This window comes from Archocentrus centrarchus, chromosome 24 (assembly GCF_007364275.1).
Source record: "Archocentrus centrarchus isolate MPI-CPG fArcCen1 chromosome 24, fArcCen1, whole genome shotgun sequence".
Lineage (NCBI taxonomy): Eukaryota > Metazoa > Chordata > Actinopteri > Cichliformes > Cichlidae > Archocentrus > Archocentrus centrarchus.
Window position 1 is genome coordinate 28646442 of NC_044369.1, and position 21084 is coordinate 28667525.

The window sequence follows — 21084 nt, forward strand, 5'->3', positions numbered from 1 at the left end:
GGATCAGTGTTCTGTTGCATGACCCAATTTCAGTCAAGCTTTAGCTGTTGGACAGATGACTCTAGAGTACTTTGGTATACAGACGGGTTCATGGTCATCAATGCCTACAAGGTGACCAAGGTGTTCCTGTGACCAAAATCATCAGCCCTCCACCACTGTGCTTGGCTGGAATGAGGTGTTTGTGCTGATATGCTGTGTTTGGGTTTTGCCAAATGTGGTGCTGTGCATTATGGCCAAATATCTCCACTTTGGTCTTGTTTGTCCAAAGGACATTGTTCCACAAATCTTGTGTTCAGATTAGAGTCCAACTGGTCTATCGGTGGGCCTTTAACATTACCTGATATTAGCTATTTGCTGATATATAAATACTGGCATTTATAATGGTCGCTAAAGAAAATTTAAAAAGTAAAGAAGAGACGAGAGAAATACCATTCGACCGTGGTATGAGTGTTCCCTGTTGGCAACATAACAACCAGCTGATCCGAGCAGAGCAGAGAGTAATCCATGACACCATGGGGTGAATTTGCTGGGACATCCACTGCAAGACTACGGCATTGTGTTAACACACACCTGAATGCTCCAGACCAGCAAACTGACAGACGCTGTGCTTTTATAGAGGCGGTCACGTTAGCTGATGATCAACTAGTCAGTTGCATTAATTAGTAGCACCTGGTTGCTGCTTATCTCTTAATACCCATAGAAACAGGAGTGGATAGAGTCCTGTGAAATTATTTTTTATATCTGAAACAAACGGCAATGGTCTTGAATGTGTTGTTGCTCAGATTGTAAAAATAGTCTCCTTTGGTTGTGGAGACCCTTTACTGTAGTCATACAAAGTCCTTTACTTTTACTGAGACTTTCCAGCGCCTTGGTCAGTATTTCCCTTGGCACTAGTGTTCCTTCTTTCCACAGACACTGCTAACACAGGCTGTGTTGAAAGAGGAACTGCTTCCCCTATTCTTACTTAAGATGTGGCTTAACTTGTCTGAACTCCGTCCATCTTTAGACAGCAGTTTTACTTCCCATTACAGAAAAGAAATACAGGGGACTGAGTTTCTTTTCTGGCCACACCGACACACCTCTTTACACGAATACCCAAACACACACACGTTGAGTCAGTATTGGACTGATGATATCCAGCATCTCTTTTGGAGTGGTGCATCCATAAAAGTGACCTGTGGTGATCAGATGTGATACTACTTGAACTTTTTATGTCAGTTAAAAAAGCCGAATGGGTTAGACCTCCATAATCTTAAGATATTAACATTAATTTTCTTATGATTCAATTTTACTGTCGTAAAAGTGATAAACACTCATTTTCTTTTTCTTGTGATCAGTCTTTTTTTTTTTAGTGGACAGTTCCTGGATGCAGACTGCCATCATTAGTTTTTGTTATTTGCCATTCATTTTGAAGCATTATCTAAATTAACTTTTATTTCAGTGATTACCAGGATATAAAAAATGCAGGAACTGATTCACCAGTGAAATCAGATTTTTACAAAAGCTGAAAATGTTTAACTTTAACCACCTCCTTTACTACTGTGGAATTCTCTTTGAGTACCATGCCTCTCTCCTATCATATCTCTGATTTATCCCAGATGGGTGCAGTCTGAATGGATGTAATTACAAGGTACATTTAAAAAGACCCAGAGTAGACACAACATAATATCGAGAGATTACCAAATCAGTAGTTGCTGATTTACTGTTTTAATCTTGCTTATTAAAGTCTACAGATAGTCACTTTTGCTCTGCTGTTCTTCATGGAGAATGCAGTACAAACAGTAAGTGCATAATCCTCTGACTTGATGACTGTGGAGCTGAAATGTAAGCAGTTATGCATTGAAACCCCTTCTGTGTGTGCTGTGTTCGGAGACCTAAATGCATCCACATACCAACGCACGTGTTGCAACACGCTTCTCTGTCTCACATTCAGGCTCACATGCTGGTCAAACTGCATATGCTTTGGAACTACATCTAACATGAAAAAATATGTTTGCAGTTTACAGGAGGAAGCTGTAAGTTTAAGAACTTAATCTGTATCCTTACAGTGTATCACAAAAGTGAGTACACCCCTCACATGTCTGCATATATTTAAGTATATCTTTTCAATGGACAACACTGACAAAATGACACTTTGACACAATGAAAAGTAGTCTGTGTGCAGCTTATATAACAGTCTTCATGTAGCGCAACAATTCGTCTTTTAAGATCCTCACAGAGTTCTTTGCCATGAGGTGCCATGTTGGAACTTTCAGTGACCAGTATGACAGAGTGTGAGAGCTGTACTACAAAATTGAACACACCTGATCCCTATGCACACCTGAGACCTAGTAACACTAACGAGTCACATGACATTTTGGAGGGGAAATGACAAGCAGTGCTCAGTTTGGACATTTACGGGTGTAGTCTCTTAGGGGTGTACTCACTTTTGTTGCTGCTAGTTTAGACATTAATGGCTGTATATTGAGTTATTTTGAGGGAAGAATAAATTTACACTGTTATATAAGCTGCACACAGACTACTTTTCATTGTGTCAAAGTGTCATTTTGTCAGTGTTGTCCCATGAAAAGATATCCTTAAATATCTGCAGAAATGGGAGGAGTGTACTCACTTTTGTGATACACTGTATATTGTAATTGGAAAAGCTCAAATGTGTGTATACAACTCTTCTTTGTCATAGTGGGTCATTGGATTTAAATATGCTGACTTGTGGTGGCATTTGAAATTCCCTCAGAAATATCCTTCCAGCCCTGCTAAATCAACTGAATAACAATTACTTGGTCAGTTACTGTGGTCAGGTACTGTGGTCAGGTACTATGGTCAGGTACTGTGGTCAGGTACTGTGGTCAGGTACTATGGTCATGTACTTTGGTCAGGTACTATGGTCAGTTACTGTGGTCAGGTACTTTGGTCAGGTACTGTGGTCAGTTACTGTGGTCATGTACTTTGGTCAGGTACTGTGGTCAGGTACTGTGGTCAGGTACTTTGGTCAGGTACTCTGTCAGGTACTCTGGTCATGTACTGTGGTCATGTACTGTGGTCAGGTACTGTGGTCAGGTACTTTGGTCAGGTACTCTGGTCATGTACTGTGGTCAGGTACTCTGGTCAGGTACTCTGGTCATGTACTGTGGTCAGGTACTGTGGTCAGGTACTCTGGTCATGTACTGTGGTCAGGTACTGTGGTCAGGTGTGGTCAGGGACTGTTGCCTGGTTGTTGCTGAAGGATTTTTGCTGGAATCCAAAGTGTTGCTGTCTGTTCCTTGCTTGGACGAACTGAAAAAATACTGTGTACGTCTCTTTCTGATCTGAGAACTGTTCTGCAGTGTTATCTGCACTTTTTTTTATTTTTACTGGCAGATCTACCACGTCTCTTATCAGATAGCGCCAACCAAAGAAATAACCTGCTGCACAGTCATGAATATACTGAATGGGACATACTCCAGAAAGAGCAAGTTTGCCATGGCTATCATCATCAGCTGGCAGTCATTCTGGTGCCAAAGATAATGCACTGCAAAGCTTGGAAATTGTAAGCTGCAACCAACCAATCACAGTGCATAAGGTTGGGGCGGGGAGGTCGAGCCCCTATACTGGCCTCCATGTCAGGTCAGTGGCCTTCACATCTGTTGCAGACTCTGGTTCCCTCCCGGTGGGAATGCCAGATGGGGTTATTCTTGAGCCTCGTGCCAAAAGCCACTTGCCTGTCGCCTACTGTCAGACCTGTCAAAGACCTTTGGACTAAAAGCAGAGTTTCAACACTTTGATTGTGTTGTTTTGATGGCTCTTAAGTAAATTGAGACCCCTGTGTTTGATTGACATTAGCGTCAATAACAAGACATTATGTGTTTTCACTCTGTGTGAAAGGAAAACATAGAGACTGACGTTTTGACTGTGAACATGAAACTGACAGTGCAGTGAAGCAGAAAATATTGCTTTAGTATCACTGCCTGGGAGAATGAAGCAGTGTGGCTGCTTTTGCCAACATGAGGTGAACAGTTTTTTAAGTGTGGTACAGTAGATCAATCAGCAATAACTACGGCTCTGCTTGCATCTTGTTGATGTACAGTAATTCCCTCAGTTCTGCTGGATCATTGTTTTTGTCATGAGGGATCATAATTCATGCTTTTTGCCAGAGCAGTCTTTATAACTTTAAAGTAGTTAAAGGGCAGCAGAATCAGTTGAAGCTGGATCAGAACATGGAGGGAGGACTCTCTACATCAGGCCTTCTGTTTTGCTGTCTAGTTTTTCATTGTTTGGCTGCTGTCTGCCTTATACTGAGGGCAAAGTTCAGCTGATGCTGAGTTAATTCTGTCAGCAATCAGGCTTCACTCTTACTATACTGCTGCTTTAGCAGTAATGTACTTAGTTTTTGTCATAGACCAACCCATGATCTTTTAGGAAACTCTGTGAGGGTTTGCACTGTGAAGCAGTCAGGTTTCTCTAGTTGAAAACGACTTGTTTTCAGTTGTTTTGTTTTTTTTTAATTAAGTGCCAAAAAAAGGTTAAGGATAATGGATCCCTGATTGAATATTTATTTTGGCAAAATATGCCCAGATGCTTCATGGTAGAGTTTAATGAGAAGATTGTCTATTGAATATGTATCTGCAACTACCGGCTTCCTTGCTGCCAAGGATCTGCCTGTGCAAAGATATTCCTTTACAGAATTTGCATCCCTTGACTGATTTCAGTTAAAAATAAAACTTAAAAATAAAATGTCATATTAGACTGTTCTGTGTTGATTGAAATGTTATATGCCCAACTGATTTTACACACTAACCTAAAAAGTATATAAATTCAGGAGCTTCGTGACTTGGATGGAATCGCTCCATAAAACCTTGACAAGTTTTAATCATACACAGGTTAATGTTTGATGGGCCGTTTGATCTCAGGCGTGTGTGTAAGCTTCGGTCTGAGTGGGTGAAGGTTGTCAAGAGATAAAGTCTCGAGAAGATAAACATGCTGGAGGCAGAACCAATTCAGTGACATCAGGAAAAATTGTTTGGCCCCCTGCACATGAGACACAAGAGGCTGGGCATGAAGTCCTCACTCTCAGGCAGTGTCAGGCTGATTGACAGCAGACAAGGATTTGAAACAGTCAGTGTTTATGGTCCGACTCAACCACATCTAGTTGGGGCAAAGTGGAGGTATGTAAATGGTAAATGAACAGGTTCTTATATAGTGCTTTTCTACTCTACTTGAGCACTCAAAGCACTTCACACAACATGTCTCATTCACCCATTCACACACATTCATACAGTTTTTTTCTATGCCCAAGTGCTTTCTAGCTAACATTCACATTCACACTTTGAAGAATGCATTGGGAGGAACTCGAGGTTCAGTATTTTCCCCAAAGATACTTTGGCCTGCAGACTGGAGCAATCAAGGTTAGAGCCACCAACCAGCAGTAATGTAATAGACATGTAGTGCATACATGACAGTGAGCTTGCAGTTCAGTCTTTGATACAGACGGAATAAATAACAGAAACAAAATCAAAATCATTCTGTGAGCCTAAGCGTGGCAAGGGGTACACTGTTCACTCTCTCCTGCATCCATCCATGCATTACGTAATATGAAAAACACCAACAAACTGACCTGGATAAAATTCAGTTTGCATAACTGGCACCCAAGTTCTTGGGTGGTGCTCTCACTTGGTGTTGGCTCTCACTGCGGTATTGCATTACTTTCTGTTCCTGTTACAACACACAGCTGTGTTTTATGTAGTTCAATTGATTACATATCTTTAGTGTAATCTTCACATGTAAATTACATTCATAGTATTCACTCATCGTGTCTTTAGGGATTAACTAGCATAGAGTAGCTATTAGCGCCCGCCATAGGCGTAGGAACCGGGGTGGACGGGGAGGACGTGCCCCCCCCCCCCCTACAATTATTGGAGACAGGTGCATTTGTCCCACACAAAAATTACACCGCGGAGGAAAAAAAATACTTGATTTTGAAATCTGTAACTCGCGTGCTTTTATTTTGAAGGCGCAACATAGCGTCATGTCATGCCCCCGCCCCCCTCTGAACAGAGTGTTTAGGAGGCGGAGACAGTGGCAGGAGTCTGAAACTCTTCTGAATGAGGTAAAACGGACTGTGGGGAATGTTGCCGTGAATATGGCTTGTTTATAACGTTTTGTTGTCAGTTTACTTTCATATACAGGATAAACTTGACTTACTGGACAAGAAGTCAATTTGCAAGCAGTTTGTGGCTGCAAATGAGAGGCGGAAAAACATTTTGGCTCTTTTGCTTAGGCCAATATTTTTTAACCTTTTTTGTGTGCTCCGACACCTATTTGGCCAGTTATTAAATGCAGGGCTGTAAAGTAAATAATTTGTTCATTACATTATTTTGCAGCGGTGGGAAGTAACAAAGTACAAATACTTCGTTACTGTACTTAAGTTGATTTTTCAGGTATCTGTACTTTACTTGAGTATTTATTTTTCTGACTACTTTTTACTTTTACTCACTACATTTTACACAAGTAACTGAACTTTCTACTTCTTACATTTTCAAAACAGACTTGTTACTTTTTTAACACGTCAGACAGAAGTTTGCATTTCCGGTCAGTGTGCCGTCAAACATCAAACGATCTGAGCCTAAACAGAGCAATAATAACAGATAAGAGACAATCGTACTGGCATATCCTCCATCACACAAACACATATAATTTATGTCCATTTATAGCGCTATAATCAGGGGTTACAGCGGGCCGGACCGAGTCTGTAAGTTGTGCTCGCGGGACATAAACAGCTTAACTAGCACTACACAAACACACAAAGTGTGTGCAGTTTGTCATACAGTGTGTTTGCTAGCTAAAAGAAGAGCCGCTGTATTTCCAGACAGAGAAAAGAGAGTTCAGTTCATTGACACAGAGCAGTAAACCTCAGAGCAGCAGCAGCAGCAGGTCAGCTGATCACAGCCTGCACACCAACATCGTTTGCTGCAGCTCACAATAGAAAGCTGTGATTCTTCTCTCCATGCAGAGCCACTACAGCTGATCTTAGGGTTCCTCTACCTTCTGAATCCCACTGTAAGCCCTGAGTATCCTCATGTTTGTGTTTAGGTGGAGACACAGTCACCCTCTACTATGGAGGACACAGAGAATAGTGTTTAAATTCCCTTTCAGTTTGTGTCCTAGAGTCAAGCTGAGTGCATTCATTAGAATAAAAATTTAGACTGGAATAACATTTTTATTCTCGTGTAATATATAATGAGGTTCGGTTAGCTTTACACAAAAATAGCAGGTAGAAACGTCCTCCAAAGAGCTACTTTTACTTTCTTACTTTGAGTACATTTCAGAGCCTGTACTTTTTTACTTTTACTTAATTAAAGAAGTTGAACCAGTACGTCGACTTTTACCAAAGTGTTTTTTAACACAAGTATTTGTGCTTCTACTTAAGTACAGAATGTCTGTACTTTTTCCACCTCTGATTATTAATGAGGGTTCTTTCATGTCAGAACGTTGTTTAATTAAAGAACCAGTTCTGTTTCCAGTCAACCTACATAAATACATTTTTGACCAGTATTAAATGTTTTCAACCAATAAAACATATCAAACTTTGAACTTGCGTGTGTACTACTAAATTATTTTTGTGCTACTGAAATATTTAGCTTGCTAGTACCAGTGCAGCCACCTGATAAAGTAAGCATACAGCCCTGGAATGACATGGTCATTATGCTTGATAAAAGACTCAAGCCATTTTGTTTGGTGGTTTGCCCACATCTTACGATTATAAAAACTTATACATATGTAAATTATACATGCAATAATAGAAGAAAGTAAAAGATCAAATAGCATTTTTTTAAGCTTTGCTCAGAGTATTTAATGATCTGTAAGGTTTCTGATGTGTCCCCCCCAATAGTAAACTCATTACTACGCCCTTGGCTCCCGCACTTTCCTGCTCTGTGTGTCAGGTGTTTAGTTACTCCTCGGCCTACTTTAGCAGTAACAATACTTGTAATTAATGTAGCCTGTTTGTAGTTTAAACATTTACTTTTTGATAAAGCTTATAGTTAGGGATGGATCAGGTGACCCTGAACTCTCCCTTAGTTATGCTGCAATAGGCTACTGGGGGGCTTCCCCATTGTTTCATTAGTTATTATTAATCTGTGGCGCTCTGTCATAGCATGACTTTTGTCCTGTCTCCCTCCCCTCTCCCCCAAGAAGTCTTGGCAGATGGATGGCCCTCCATTAGCCTGTTTCTGTTGGAGGTTTCTTCCTGGTAAAAGGGTTTCGCCAAGTGCTTGCTCAAAGGGTGGTCGTCTGATTGTTGGGGTTTTCTCTGTATTATTGTAGTGTCATTACCTTATAAGATAAAGCCCCTTAAGGCAACTGTTGTTGTGATTTGGTGCTATATAAATAAAGCTCTGAGCTAATTAGGCACACTGAACGTCACAGGCAGCACCATGCAAAAACCACACTGCTACGATAACAAGATTCACAGATACATGATTGGTCCGGTCTCTGTGTGTCTCTATACAGCCGTGGTAACCATGTCCATTATATCACAGTGCTCATGTATTTCTCAAAGGAGGATTTTAATTTGTTTTTCTGTTTTCTCTTTAATCATTACAAAAAGTAAGCATGTATGTTGGTCATTTTTATTTCAATAAAAACATTTAGATCAAGTTTTATTTGGCGTCAGATATTTTTGATTTGGGTTCAACTTAAAGTGAAGTATGTATACTATATGTCTGAGCCATTCAGAGCTGGACTGTTTCCTGGATCATTGTCCTGCTGCGTAACCCAAGTGCACTTCAGCTTCAGAGCATTCTCCTACAGGATTTTCTGGTAGAGAGCAGAATTCATGGGTCCATCAATTACAGCAAGTCATTGATGGAACCAGTGACTTGCAGCCCCAGGCCATCACACTACAACCACCATGTTTTACTGTTGGCATGATGTTCTTTTTATGAAATGCTGTGTTAGTTTTATGCAGATGTAATGGGACTCAAACCTTCCAAAAAGTTAAACGTTTGTCTCGTCAGTCCACAGAATATTTACCCAAAAGTCTTGGGGATCAAGATGATTTATGGCAAATGTGAGACGAGTCTTGTGTTCTTTTTGGTCAGCCGTGGTTTTTGCCATTTTTGCCCTGTCTCTTTCTTACGGTTGAATCATGAACACTGACCTTAACTGAGCCAAGTGAGGCCTGCGTTCAGACAAAGAAGGCATACCTTGTAAGCCTTTTCCTGAACAGATGGGAATAATGTATGCTATTAAATGATCTGGGTGCACCACGTGTTAACTTGTGGTGGTATTGATGGTAAAACAAGCAACACGCAGCTAGCTTACCCAGCATGAACTTTGGGATAGCTTTTTATTACACAAATTTGTTTGACACTCGAGTGGAGACTTCCAGGCTGGTGTTTTGTTCTTAAGTACTCCACATTGACCATACAATGCCAGGTCTCCACGACACCACATTAGCTTTTCATAGGCGATGACCATTTCTGTCATTGTGTTGCTCAAAGCCAATAAAAAGGAACCTTGCGGTGCTGTTTAGCCAAAGCCCTTTCCAAGGTGAATACTTACCAGAGTGAATTCCCAAAGAGACATACCACTAAATTAGCAAAAGAATAATCCATCCAAGGAATTGCCCCCCAAAACAAGTGCTGATCTACCAATAGCAGAGAGTTGATATATTCTAATATGGAGCCTGACTGATAGATCAATATATATTACTGAGCTGAATATATACGGAACAGTTCTAATAAGTATTGACTATTTTATTTAAATAAATAAATATTCAAGTACATAAAATCCTCTGCTTTGCCACAAGATACATTGTGTTAAACAAAATAGGCATACTGATGGATACATTCTGAAGCCATGGTTGGTGGTTAAGTGTTAGACTTGAGGTTTGCGTGAGACAAGCAGCTGGAGATAAGGAGGCTCAGTGAGGGCTGTATCCACTCTGTTGTTTGCAACACTATATAGTGAGCTTAAAAAGGGGGGTGGACAAAAGGTCTCCCCCAATCACCAACTTGTTCTGACACACGGCCCCTTTTGCTTGCCTCTAACATGAAACACAACCCCCATTTAACATTTTTCATATGGACCTCTAGCATCTGGTGGAGAGAGAAGTCATTCCAGGCATGCATATGATGTGCTTTTTTATGCACAGCCATAAATTACTCTGCGGCTGCTCCCCAACTTTTTGCTGTGTCATCAGACAGACTTTTTCACTTCCTGCAGTGTGAGGCCAGAAAACACACAAAAAAACACATTTCCTAATGCCGCTCCCTCTCCTCAACTTCCATTGGAGGAGGCTGTGGGGCCTGCAGCCCCGTACAAATGGCTTCCAGCTGCTGTAAACTGGAACTGGAACTACTCCTTGCAGACCCAGATGTGTGACTGCAGCTCTGAGAGGTCCTGATCAGGTTTATGACTGGGGTCTTTGTGACTGAACAGCACAAGCTGAAAAGTCATACTGCAGCAGTATTACACACTAAGACCTCTTTAAGCCAGCAGCAGTTATAGGAAGACCCTTCATCTCTGTGGCCATCCAGTCATATAATTCCTGCTCTTTTTGCTGAAGCCTAATTTATACATTTAACAGGATAATAAAAAGAATAAAAAATAAAAACACAATCTTGAGCAGCTGTTACACGTGAATTTCTCTGTCGCCTTTAATGAAGTTCCTCTGATTCCGGATCAGCCTGGGAAGTTGCTGAAGTTTAAGATGAGAATAGCAGCAAGAATTTCCTCTGGTACTTCCCCGGAGTGGAAAAGTTTAGGCTTCACTTCCAGGAATTTCTGTTTTATACCATCCAGTAAGTGTGCAACCTATTGTTGTGAAAGAAAACCTTATCATATGTATGTAGCAGGGATTAAAACCATGGATGTGAGCTATTACACTACATACCACCCCCACTCCAGACAAAATAATCAACAGATTAAATGACTTTCAGTTTAGGCCAACATTAACTTCAGCACCTCTGTGGTTTTAAAAGCAGATCATATTTTTATTTGTGGACTCTACTAGAGTAGTTTTGCATCCTGGGTTCATTCATTGTCCGAAATAGGTTGTAGTTCTTCTCCCTTTGAGGCCAACGATCTGATCGGATGCCCCCCAACCATCTTGAGGATACCCTGGCTTGATGACATCATACAGATACAGAAGTTAAAAGAAGTGTTGAAAACCAAGTACCTACAGCACTCTGAAGCCTGAGCTTTTGACTCACAGGATTACTTGCTTACTTGAATATTAAAAAGAAATCACCACTGTAACAGTATTTGTGACAGAAACTAAGGAAGAACTTTAAATGTGCTGCTGTCAGTCACCTTGTCAAGTGATACAAATGCGGCTCTTGTGGCTGTTATTCTGTCCCTGCAGTGTTTTTACATGCCTCAAAAATCCTAGACTGCAATTTTTAAGAAAAGTCATAGGATGGTTTTTAGAATGAAGATCTCTGTTTCCCTGCAACAAAAGGCTAATAAATAACAAAAATAAAATATATTTACATAAAAAGATCTTAACAGCAGTATTGACCCCAAATGTCGCAAGCAGTGCTTTCCCTAGAACAAAGTCTTACCCAGATTAAGAAACATTATAGTCCATATTTGTTAAAGCAGTTTTACAAAGCTAATGTGTTATATAAGGCATTAGATATTGAAAAAAAAAACAACTAAATAATCTCTTACTGTCCTGTAAAAATTGTTTGCTGTTTTTTTTGTTTGTTTGTTTTAGATGTAGAATGGTTTTAGACTAGCCTTAGGAAGCAAAGCTGGAAGGATGTGATCCAAGTACGCTCTAGCTGGGAAATACCAAACATATTCACTGCTCTTACTTGGATTTTCTTAACTTCTGTTTTCTTCCCCTGCACTCAATATCTTCATCAGAGAAAAATGTGCTCTGCCTTGTGGGAGCCAGCTGTGAGTTCAGTACAGTATGGTCCACTTCACGACCCCCGGTCAGTGGGTCTAAAAGTCTGATTGTGAGTTGGCTGTGAGGCTGCTGTGCACAGACTGCTGCAGTAGCACCAGTGCTCTTCTCTGTTGTTTCTTCTGTCTGCAGAGACCAGGGAGCCTGGTGGGAAAACAACACTACAGTGACAACCTAGGTGTTCATTGCCAGCAATTCTGAACCCACTGCATTGTGCCAACATCTAATATAATCAGACTGAAGTGGCTGTGTGGATGTTAGATCGCACCTTTATTGACAATTCCCACTGAGTTGCCTTTGCAGATGATTCTGTCTTGGAATTTGGAGCAGATGACCTGTGGTCTGGATGTTGTCTCCCAGGAGGAATAAATTACTGTGATAATTTACTTTGTAATAAGTGCAGCAATTAAATGTACAGTAAATCTTCAGGTTATTCATAGAAAACAATGTTGTCCTCATAAATATACATTGATCAGTGAAGATGCATTGTAATAGGCTTGACTTAATCCATTAAAAATACATTGGAGCAGGCGTTTGTGGAAGCTGCCATGTTGCCCCGCCATCTTGAATAGAGTGGCTGAGATGACATCGCCGGTCCACCTAATCACGTTTTATGTATATGCTAGAGACCGGCCACATACGCAGTAAACCTTTGTGCTGTGAATGTGCTCATCACTGTACCATGCTGCTGCCCCCATCTCAGAAATACTGCACTTTTGCGTTTCTTACTACAGGCTCGGATAACTACGCTAAAAGCTTCTGGTAAAATGCTGCCCCCCGGTGGTGAAAATTTTAGCAGAGGGTAATTCCAAAAAGTACTTTTAAAAGCAGCCGCGCTTTATTTTGGCATTTTCAGTTGACATCTAACTTGACCTATAATCACTTTTCCACAGTTCTTTGACTGGAAAAGAAATACACTGATTGTTAGATGAGGACCTTTGCACCTTTGCATGGTGCTGTGTTGATGGAGTCATTCAGGGAGACATCTTCGGTTTGTTGGCAGTGAGAGCAGTTTATTTATTAAGCCCTTTTTTTCTTCTGTTTGTGTTCATTCTGGTTGAATACAGTGGCTTTGGGGTGAGTTGGTCTGTGGTGTTAAATGAAGCCTGCCTTCATTCTCCATGTTGGAAGTGGACATGGGCAGCACCTGAGCATCTTTTGGTCAACAGTTTCCTAGAATGTGCCATAGAGATGTTCTGTTTGTTTGACCAAGCTGGGAAAGTGGTGTCCTCAAATACTGCAAAATGACCCATCCATTAGATGCTTTTCCATTAACTTTGGTTAATAGATAACTCTTCAGACAGCTGTTTTAATGCGAGCCCTTTGAATTTATTTATAAAGTTGGTCAGATGACATTTCATAGAAATTAGGATTAAAAATACTTGGTCTGATGGCATAAACTACTAGCTTAACTAGTTAGCAAAAGTTAAGGGATATGTTTAATTATAATAAATGGGTAAACAGAGGTAATACTTGAAAAGCAATTCAGAAACATGTGAAACTATCATCGTAAAGTAATGAATAAACTAAAAATTGACCGTAGCACAAAAACCGTGATCCAAAATTCCAATAATTTTTCAGTGATTTCAAAAAGTAGAAAAAAAAGATCCTTTTATGTAACCAATGATTCTGTTTAAAATAACATGTGGTGCGTGGTGTCAATACAGAGGTTCTTGGGGGTCACCTCAGGGTGTTGTTAGGGCAGATTAGACAAGAAAGCCCAAGACAGTTAACGCAAATGACACCCAGCTGCAGAGGACGCAGGTTTTCTGAGTGTAGAAATCTGCAGTTCAAATCCATTTTTTGTGGATGAGAAGTGTGTTATGCAGGTTTCTCTACTGTAGGCTCAGTTGCTGTGAGGTTACTGGGTTCAGATTCAGGGGGTTTCCAGCAAAGCAGACAGCTGACTTAGGGAAACTCTGCCTTGTCTGTCAGTGTCCAAGCAGCGCCCGCAGCTAGAGGTGGATGTCACTGGGACTGACATTATTTTTAATCTGGAATTTCTTTTGTCTGAAGCACAAATGCTTTTAAATCAAGATAGCCAGAAGACTACAACAGCAATTTCCTGTTGTCTTTGGGGGATTCTTCCTCTTCTTATTCACTGGCATTTATTACATTATGTAGCACAAATGTAAGAGTGGGCATTTTCTGACTTACTGTGTTGTCTGGGATAGCTCTGAAGAAGCTTTGACAGTTTGTTGGCTCACACTGGGAAATGACAGCATCTGTGTTTTTACATTTGCATTTCACTATGTGAGGCCAGTGGCCTATGTCCAGTAAAGGTTTTTATGCATATGAAGCTCGGCAATCTGTACATGCAGCGTCTGACAAGACGACAACTCCAAAATCTATCTACCCCTAATGAAATAGGGGTCGCTGACAGAGGGCTCCAAGCAGTTTAAACTCTGTTTAAACTGTTTGAACTGCTCTGTTAGCCTTCTTACAAAACCAGAAGGTACCATTTAAGATCTCAGCTGGTACACTCCTGCACATCTAGTTGACTATGGGCATGCTGCTTATGTAGGCCAGCTGCTGTTGCTGTGGATCTGCAAGCCGCTTTGCAACCCATATCCAACCCAGTTCTTACTTCAGTGCCGTGAACTGCTCTGTTCTGTGATTGGGTCTTACTGCTGCCACAAATGGATGACCATTTAGTTTATTTAGATATAAGTGATCCCAGAAAATGAATTTGGTTATCTCTTGACTTTTGAAAGAAATAGATTTCTAACTTCCATATTCATGGTCCCCAGAAGATGAAACCTACTGACTTGGATAATCTTTCAAATTTTCAGCTAACTCATTTGCAGGATTGTCATTGCTTTTTGTTTTTTTAGTGAAATATCTTAACAGTTATTGAATAAATCGCTAATTAAACTTGGTGCCGTTGTTCATGCTCCCCCCTGGATGAACTGTAAACACAGCTGTGATCCTCTGACTTTTGGTCCATCGTCATTATTGGGCCAAAGTTTCATTTGTTCAGTACTTTGGTTTATGACCAAAACGGTTGTAAAACTGATAAACGTCCTCAGTGCTTTGCATTTCGTGTTAATAATATTAATCCTTACATGAAAACTAACAGGGAAAATACTGCCACGTTAACCTTGCAAGCAAATGGCCATGATAACAAATAAATTAATAAATAAAAAAATGTTGGAATATTTCACAGGGGCTGCTAGATAACAAAAAACTGTGGGTGCAACCGTTTATCCATTTTATCCACTTTGTTCTGTAAACTGCTCTAAAACAAACACATCTTCTCAAGTCTGACTTGAGAAACAGGTGAAAGTGGTGCTGATTAATCCTGAAATCACAACCACGCTGCTGTTTTCATGGCATCTGTTATATTATAACCCAAGTGTGCTTCTCTGCCTGCATGGGGTGAGGTGAGGAGTCAGAGAATAAAACCACAGCAACAACCCTGAAATATGACTCAGGGGTTTCCTGTTACTCATGTAAAAACAGAAAACAAAGGAATTCCAACTCCAGCTTTTCCCACAAGTTTCACCTTACCTAGCTTCAGAGGCAACAACTTTTTATATGCCTTGTGTCACATGTGCTGACCTGTTGTTCACCTGGAGGCATATCTGGTCTACCTATACTGTTATAGCATGTGTGATGTCTTAAAGATACCTTAAAATATTCCCAGCAGTCTGAGTATAGAAATCTGCAAAAACATGTCATTCCTGGCTTCCCCATTTTCCCTATAGAAAAGAAACACACTCATTTCTAGCTTCATTTTTTTTTTTTAACTGTAACAGAACAGCTTCGTATAATTTACAGTTCACAGCAATCCTTATTTACCCTGTGCTGGGACTTTGTATACTCCTTTCATTGTCTGAAACAAGCTGTTTTTGCCTTCCCCCTCCATTCAAATTAGCTTTCTTCTGATTGGCTGGCTCTCACAGAGAACAGCAGGTGAGTGGGGGTATGACCAGAGATGACCATATTATGAGTAACCCTTCTCACTAATTTCAGTTGAGCATTCTATCTATCTATCTATATGTTTTTGGCACAGTACCGGCAAGAATTTAAAACTACTTTCGCCTCTGGGCCTTGCTCAGTCGCCAGTCAAGGCGTTTGTTTACGAGGGGCAGCCAATCAGAAGACATTTAGCATACAGGGAGGGGCATTTCATGCAGAGCTTGCACAATGATGCAGTGTAAGATAAATGGTGTGATAGTGAAGAGTAAAAAGGAAAGAAGGGAAAAGGAAATGCAGCAATGGACCACAGGCTGGACTCAAACCCAGGCCGCTGACTTTCAGCTGCCTGCTCACACCATGAGCTAATCTTCAGGCCTGTGTTTTCCTGCTTGTTCAGTCCTTGGTCTAGTAGAGTCAAGTGGTGTCTCCGTTAGCTTTTACAAAGACCTAATTTCTCCAAGGCAACTTAAATAGATGTAAATACAATGTACAGTATGACTAATGGCCAAGATGTAAAAAAGGCAGCTCTTGATATGTGTAAGGAATCTGATGACTAATTGCCTAAGCAAGGTGGCGGTACAGTGTGTGTGTGTGTGTGTGTGTGTGTGTGTGTGTGTGTGTGTGTGTGTGTGTGTGTGTGTGTGTGTGTGTGTGTGTGTGTGTGTGTGTGTGTGTGCATAGATACAGGAAAAACAGTGTTCTGTTATTGCAACATGAGCCTTTGTTTTGTGGTTTAGTATCTGTAGTGTAAAGCATGTTCCTGGAGACCGTTATTCAGGGTGTTTTTCAGTTTCTGCTTTTGTTATGAAGTATCACTGACTTAGTGTAGCAGATTGTCTCATTCATTCATCCTGTCTTTTCTCTCTGTGTCTCCTGCAGCATGGGTGGGCTCCCTCTCCATGGGCATGATCTTCTTCTGCTCGCCCATCGTCAGCATATTCACCGACATGCTCGGCTGCAGGATTATTGCAGTGGGCGGCGCTGCCGTTGGCCTGGTCGGCCTACTGGCCAGCTCCTTTGTCACGTAAGGAAGATTGCCAACTCAAGTAGCATCATGGGTCGCACCTTAAAACTGTTATTTAAAATTAGCATTTAGAAGCTAAACCTTATTCTTATAGGTTGTCAGGTCTGTCCCACTTACCATTTTTGAGCAATTTATAACCATGATGTCATCTGAAAAAATATGCATATTTTGTCCACAGAATTAGATTGAATTTGTGTGGTATTATTATAAATGGATAATACCATATATTCTTTTCACATCTAAAAAAAGGGGAAATAATCAGCAGTGTATCTAATAAGTTCATCCTCCCTCTGAAGTTACACAGACTGAGATGGTCTTTCCTTTAGTGCTCTGCAGCCTCAGTGAGCCTAAGCATAGTGACACACAGATGTATTCACTGGTTTTGGATGCTGCTGGTTAGAAACTTCAAGTTAGCATTTTGGGCACCATGTTTTTGTTTAGCATCAATATACTATAAGGGTGAAGTTCACAGACACCTGCTTATTAGTGCTAGGTAACAGACTAATAAAGCACCAGACATTAACTCATCTAAACTCAAGCACAAACTTCTTGAATGGGTTGTATCTCACAGCACACAATATTATTTGTTAATGTTTCCAAAATTGCTCCAAAAAGCACCAATATCACAAACATAGTCAAGAGATCGAATTAGTTACGTTTTCAACAGGTGAAATGAGGCGTGATTATGGCTGCTCTAAGTAAGAAGCATGAAAAAGTTGAGATTTTAAAAATAATAACTGGAATTATTATAACAATTATATCATATGAATAAATGGACAGCCTGACAGAGACTGAGAGAGAGCCAAAGATTCTCTGCAGCTGTTTGCAAAGTTGCTAATTCTTGATCACAAAGTCACCAATTAGTAAGAATGAGATCACTGCTGAGATCACCAGCTTCGGTTCAGTTCAGTCCACATAATAGTATCTATTACAGAATTGCAAGCACTGTTAATGTTTCTAAGACTGTCAAGCCTTCTGATAATGTTTGCCCAAAGTCACGACTTTCAGAAAAGCTGTCACCATAAAAGCTGCAGAACCCCTTTATTGGCTGTTTTAGTGCGTTTCACGTTGTCACATGACCTTGTTCCAGTCTATTACAACCAGCCAACTTCCTGTGCTCAGCAGAATAGAAACTTGAACATGTCACATAGTCAGAGTGGGCAAACTCCATGTGCTGACTGATGTCTATAAAACTTAATGAATGCCTCATTACATAGCATACCATAGCAATATATTGTTAGACTAAAAAAATTCCCTATGGACTGGACTAGCTGTCTATACACATGTACAGCACATGTTAATACTTTATGTTATACAATAAAGTAGTCATAAATTGATAATAGCACATATAGAACTAAAAAGTGTATGTTTACTTCAAGGGTTTCAGTTGGGAGTCTACGTGTGAAGAAACAGTCTCACAAAAATATCTGGTTCAAGTAAAGTATCAAGTGCATCGCACACACTTTATCAGTTTGAATAAGCAATAAAAGAGCTGAATTACAGCCTATCAAATGACAGAATCTGTGGTCAGGGAGCCGAGTCCTTCAGCGGGCAGTACAAGGTGCAAACTTACTACGTGATTTTACTGTTGGCAAGTTGGCACTTAGATATTTATTTAAACTAAAAAGGACTTTGAAACTCATTTGGAAACACTGTGTACAAATCCAGTTCCTAAAATGTTGGGACTCTGAGTAAAATGTAAATCAAAACAGAATGCAGTTATACATTTTAAGGCAGAATCAGTGGAATCAGCTGGATGTTGGTTTGAGGGAATACAATCATTAGGTAAACAGCAGATATCCTCGTCATAATCACCTTCAGCCATCGGTAACAACATCCAGAAAGAAAGGGCATGATCAAGCTGCTATCAGAACCATCAGATTCATTGGAGAGAAGCTTAGTAAAGAAAAAAAATTCTAATCAAAGTCTTAAACAATGTTCACTAAAACGACACTAAAAAAGTGACCCGCGATGAGCTCCTTGAGTTACGCTGATGATGCTGATGCTTTTTAATGCTGTGGAAATTTTAACATAGGAGTCTATGGGGACTGATTAGCTTTTCGAGCCAGCCTCAAATAGCTGCATAAGGGGTTGTCTAGTTGATAGAGCTTCTCTGAATCAAGAATCACTGCACAATGAGCATTATATAAACAAGGCTTTCTTTGACCTTTAAAGAGGTTCGATGTCTTACCTGACAGCTACTGCCACTAAGAGCTAAAGCAGACCTTTAGCTGACTCTTTTCTGGAAAGTATCTTGTGGATGAATTTATGTCAGCTCTGAATTAAACATACACATTTATGTTATTTATTTCCTCTTAGGTCCCTGGGCCCCTTGTATTTCACCTACGGCATTGTGTTCTCCTGCGGCTGCTCTTTTGCCTACCAGCCGAGCCTGGTCATCCTTGGCCACTACTTTAAGAAGCGCCTGGGTCTGGTAAACGGTATTGTAACCGCCGGCAGCAGCGTCTTCACTATCATTATGCCCTTTCTGCTGTCAGGCTTGCTGGAAAGAGTGGGCCTCTACAACACGATGCGTGTCCTCTGCATCCTCATGTTTGTGCTGATGCTGGCTGGCTGGACTTACAAGCCACTGCTGCCGGTCAAACCCAAAGACTCCCAAACAGGCAGCTCGCGCTTAAAACAGGTTTTCAACGTCAATATCTGGAAGTCATGGGGATATCGCATCTGGGCCTTCGGCATCCCCGCTGCGCTCTATGGCTACTTTGTGCCTTATGTTCATCTGGTAAGTTTTTGTTTTGTACTGATCAATTCATTCATCTGCACTGTTAATGATATTTGGTTATGCTGACATTCGTTTTTACTGTTTATGGGCCAGGCCATGTGCTCCCTTCCTATGAGGCAAAGATCGATTTGACAGATAGATTCCAGGTGTGACTTTGCATCTATCCTACTCCTAAGTTTTGGGTCTGATTTTTGGTGTAATTGGTCAAGAATAAGGGTGAGAGATTAGCTAGCATCAACAATACAGTTATCAAACATACCAGCAATGTGAATAACATAACTGAAAGGTGAGAAGAAGGGAAGTGAAACCACAGCCAGAATTTTCCAGACATTCACTGTTTCTGTCTCTTAGTTTATTGGTGTTCAGGAACATGGAGTACAGAAAGTTGGCTCTCCACGGCAACTGTCATAAATTTTTAATTTTATTTAATGGAGGACAATAAATGGTTCTTAAATAATGCTTTTCTGCTCTATGTGAGCGCTCACAGTGCTTTATACAGCATGCCTCAGTCACTCATTCATACAAGCACTTTTTTCTATGCCCAACATTCGCACTCTAATGAACACATCAGAGAGCAGCTTGGGGTTCAGTATCTTGCCCAAGGATACTTTGGCATCCAGACTGGAGCAGCCAGGGATCAAACCGCCAACCTTTCGATTAGCAGACGACCTGCTCTACCAGGATACAGGATGCAAAATGAGAAAGAAAACACTTAATTAGAGACCATTCCCAAAGTTCCTCCATACATACCAGTGTCATATCTGCTGTGTCTGTGTAGGTTCTCAGTCATCCAGGTCTTCTTTTTGGACTTGTGGTTATCATGGCCTTACACACCAGACAGGGAACGTTTCTTCCAAAGCAGAGGGGAAAGGAAAGGAATGCACACACACAATACGAGCGCACTTAAACATGTGGTTATCCAAACTGGAGAGGCATGAAAAAGAACCTCACACATTAATCAGGGAGACTGAACAACAGACGCAACATTGTTGTCCTTTATGTGGAAGGTTTGTTGGAGAAACCTTCTCAGAGCGCAACATCCCAGTGCACTTCAGACCTAGTATCACCATCACACAAAAACTGGTTCATCCCTAGGACAAAACACCTAAACACAAGCTAAACGGCTTAGTGTGCGCGGTACCCCAAACTATTTACCAAAATAGAGCTCAGTTGCACAATGGATAACTGTTACTCAGAACCCCTGTTTTTATGTTTTTGAATCACAGTAGAGTTACTTGTTTCATGTATGTTTGCCTCACAAATATTGATCACAAGAAGTTTATTACATTGTTATTACGTAAGGTTAAACAGACTGCATTTATCTAGCGATTTGCACTACAAACCACAATCACATACATGTTCATATAGCCCTTTTATTTTGATATATACAGAACGTTCTCTATCACACAGCAGTGATACATTAATGTTTTTTTGTGTTCTTTATCCTGCCTACTGGGATCGAACCACTGAACCTTATCAGTGAATGACCTGCACTGCCTGCAGAGC

The 21084-nt window shown here is 40.6% G+C and overlaps 1 protein-coding gene across 1 annotated transcript in view; it reads left to right on the plus strand.

Moving 5' to 3' along the window:
* Positions 1–21084, plus strand: part of slc16a10 (solute carrier family 16 member 10) — a 42839-nt gene that overhangs the window by 5424 nt on the left and 16331 nt on the right. The window contains exons 2-3 of the mRNA XM_030721372.1: positions 16691–16835; positions 19155–19578. Of these exons, the coding sequence (XP_030577232.1) occupies positions 16691–16835; positions 19155–19578 (569 nt within the window). The remainder of the gene's footprint in view (positions 1–16690; positions 16836–19154; positions 19579–21084) is intronic.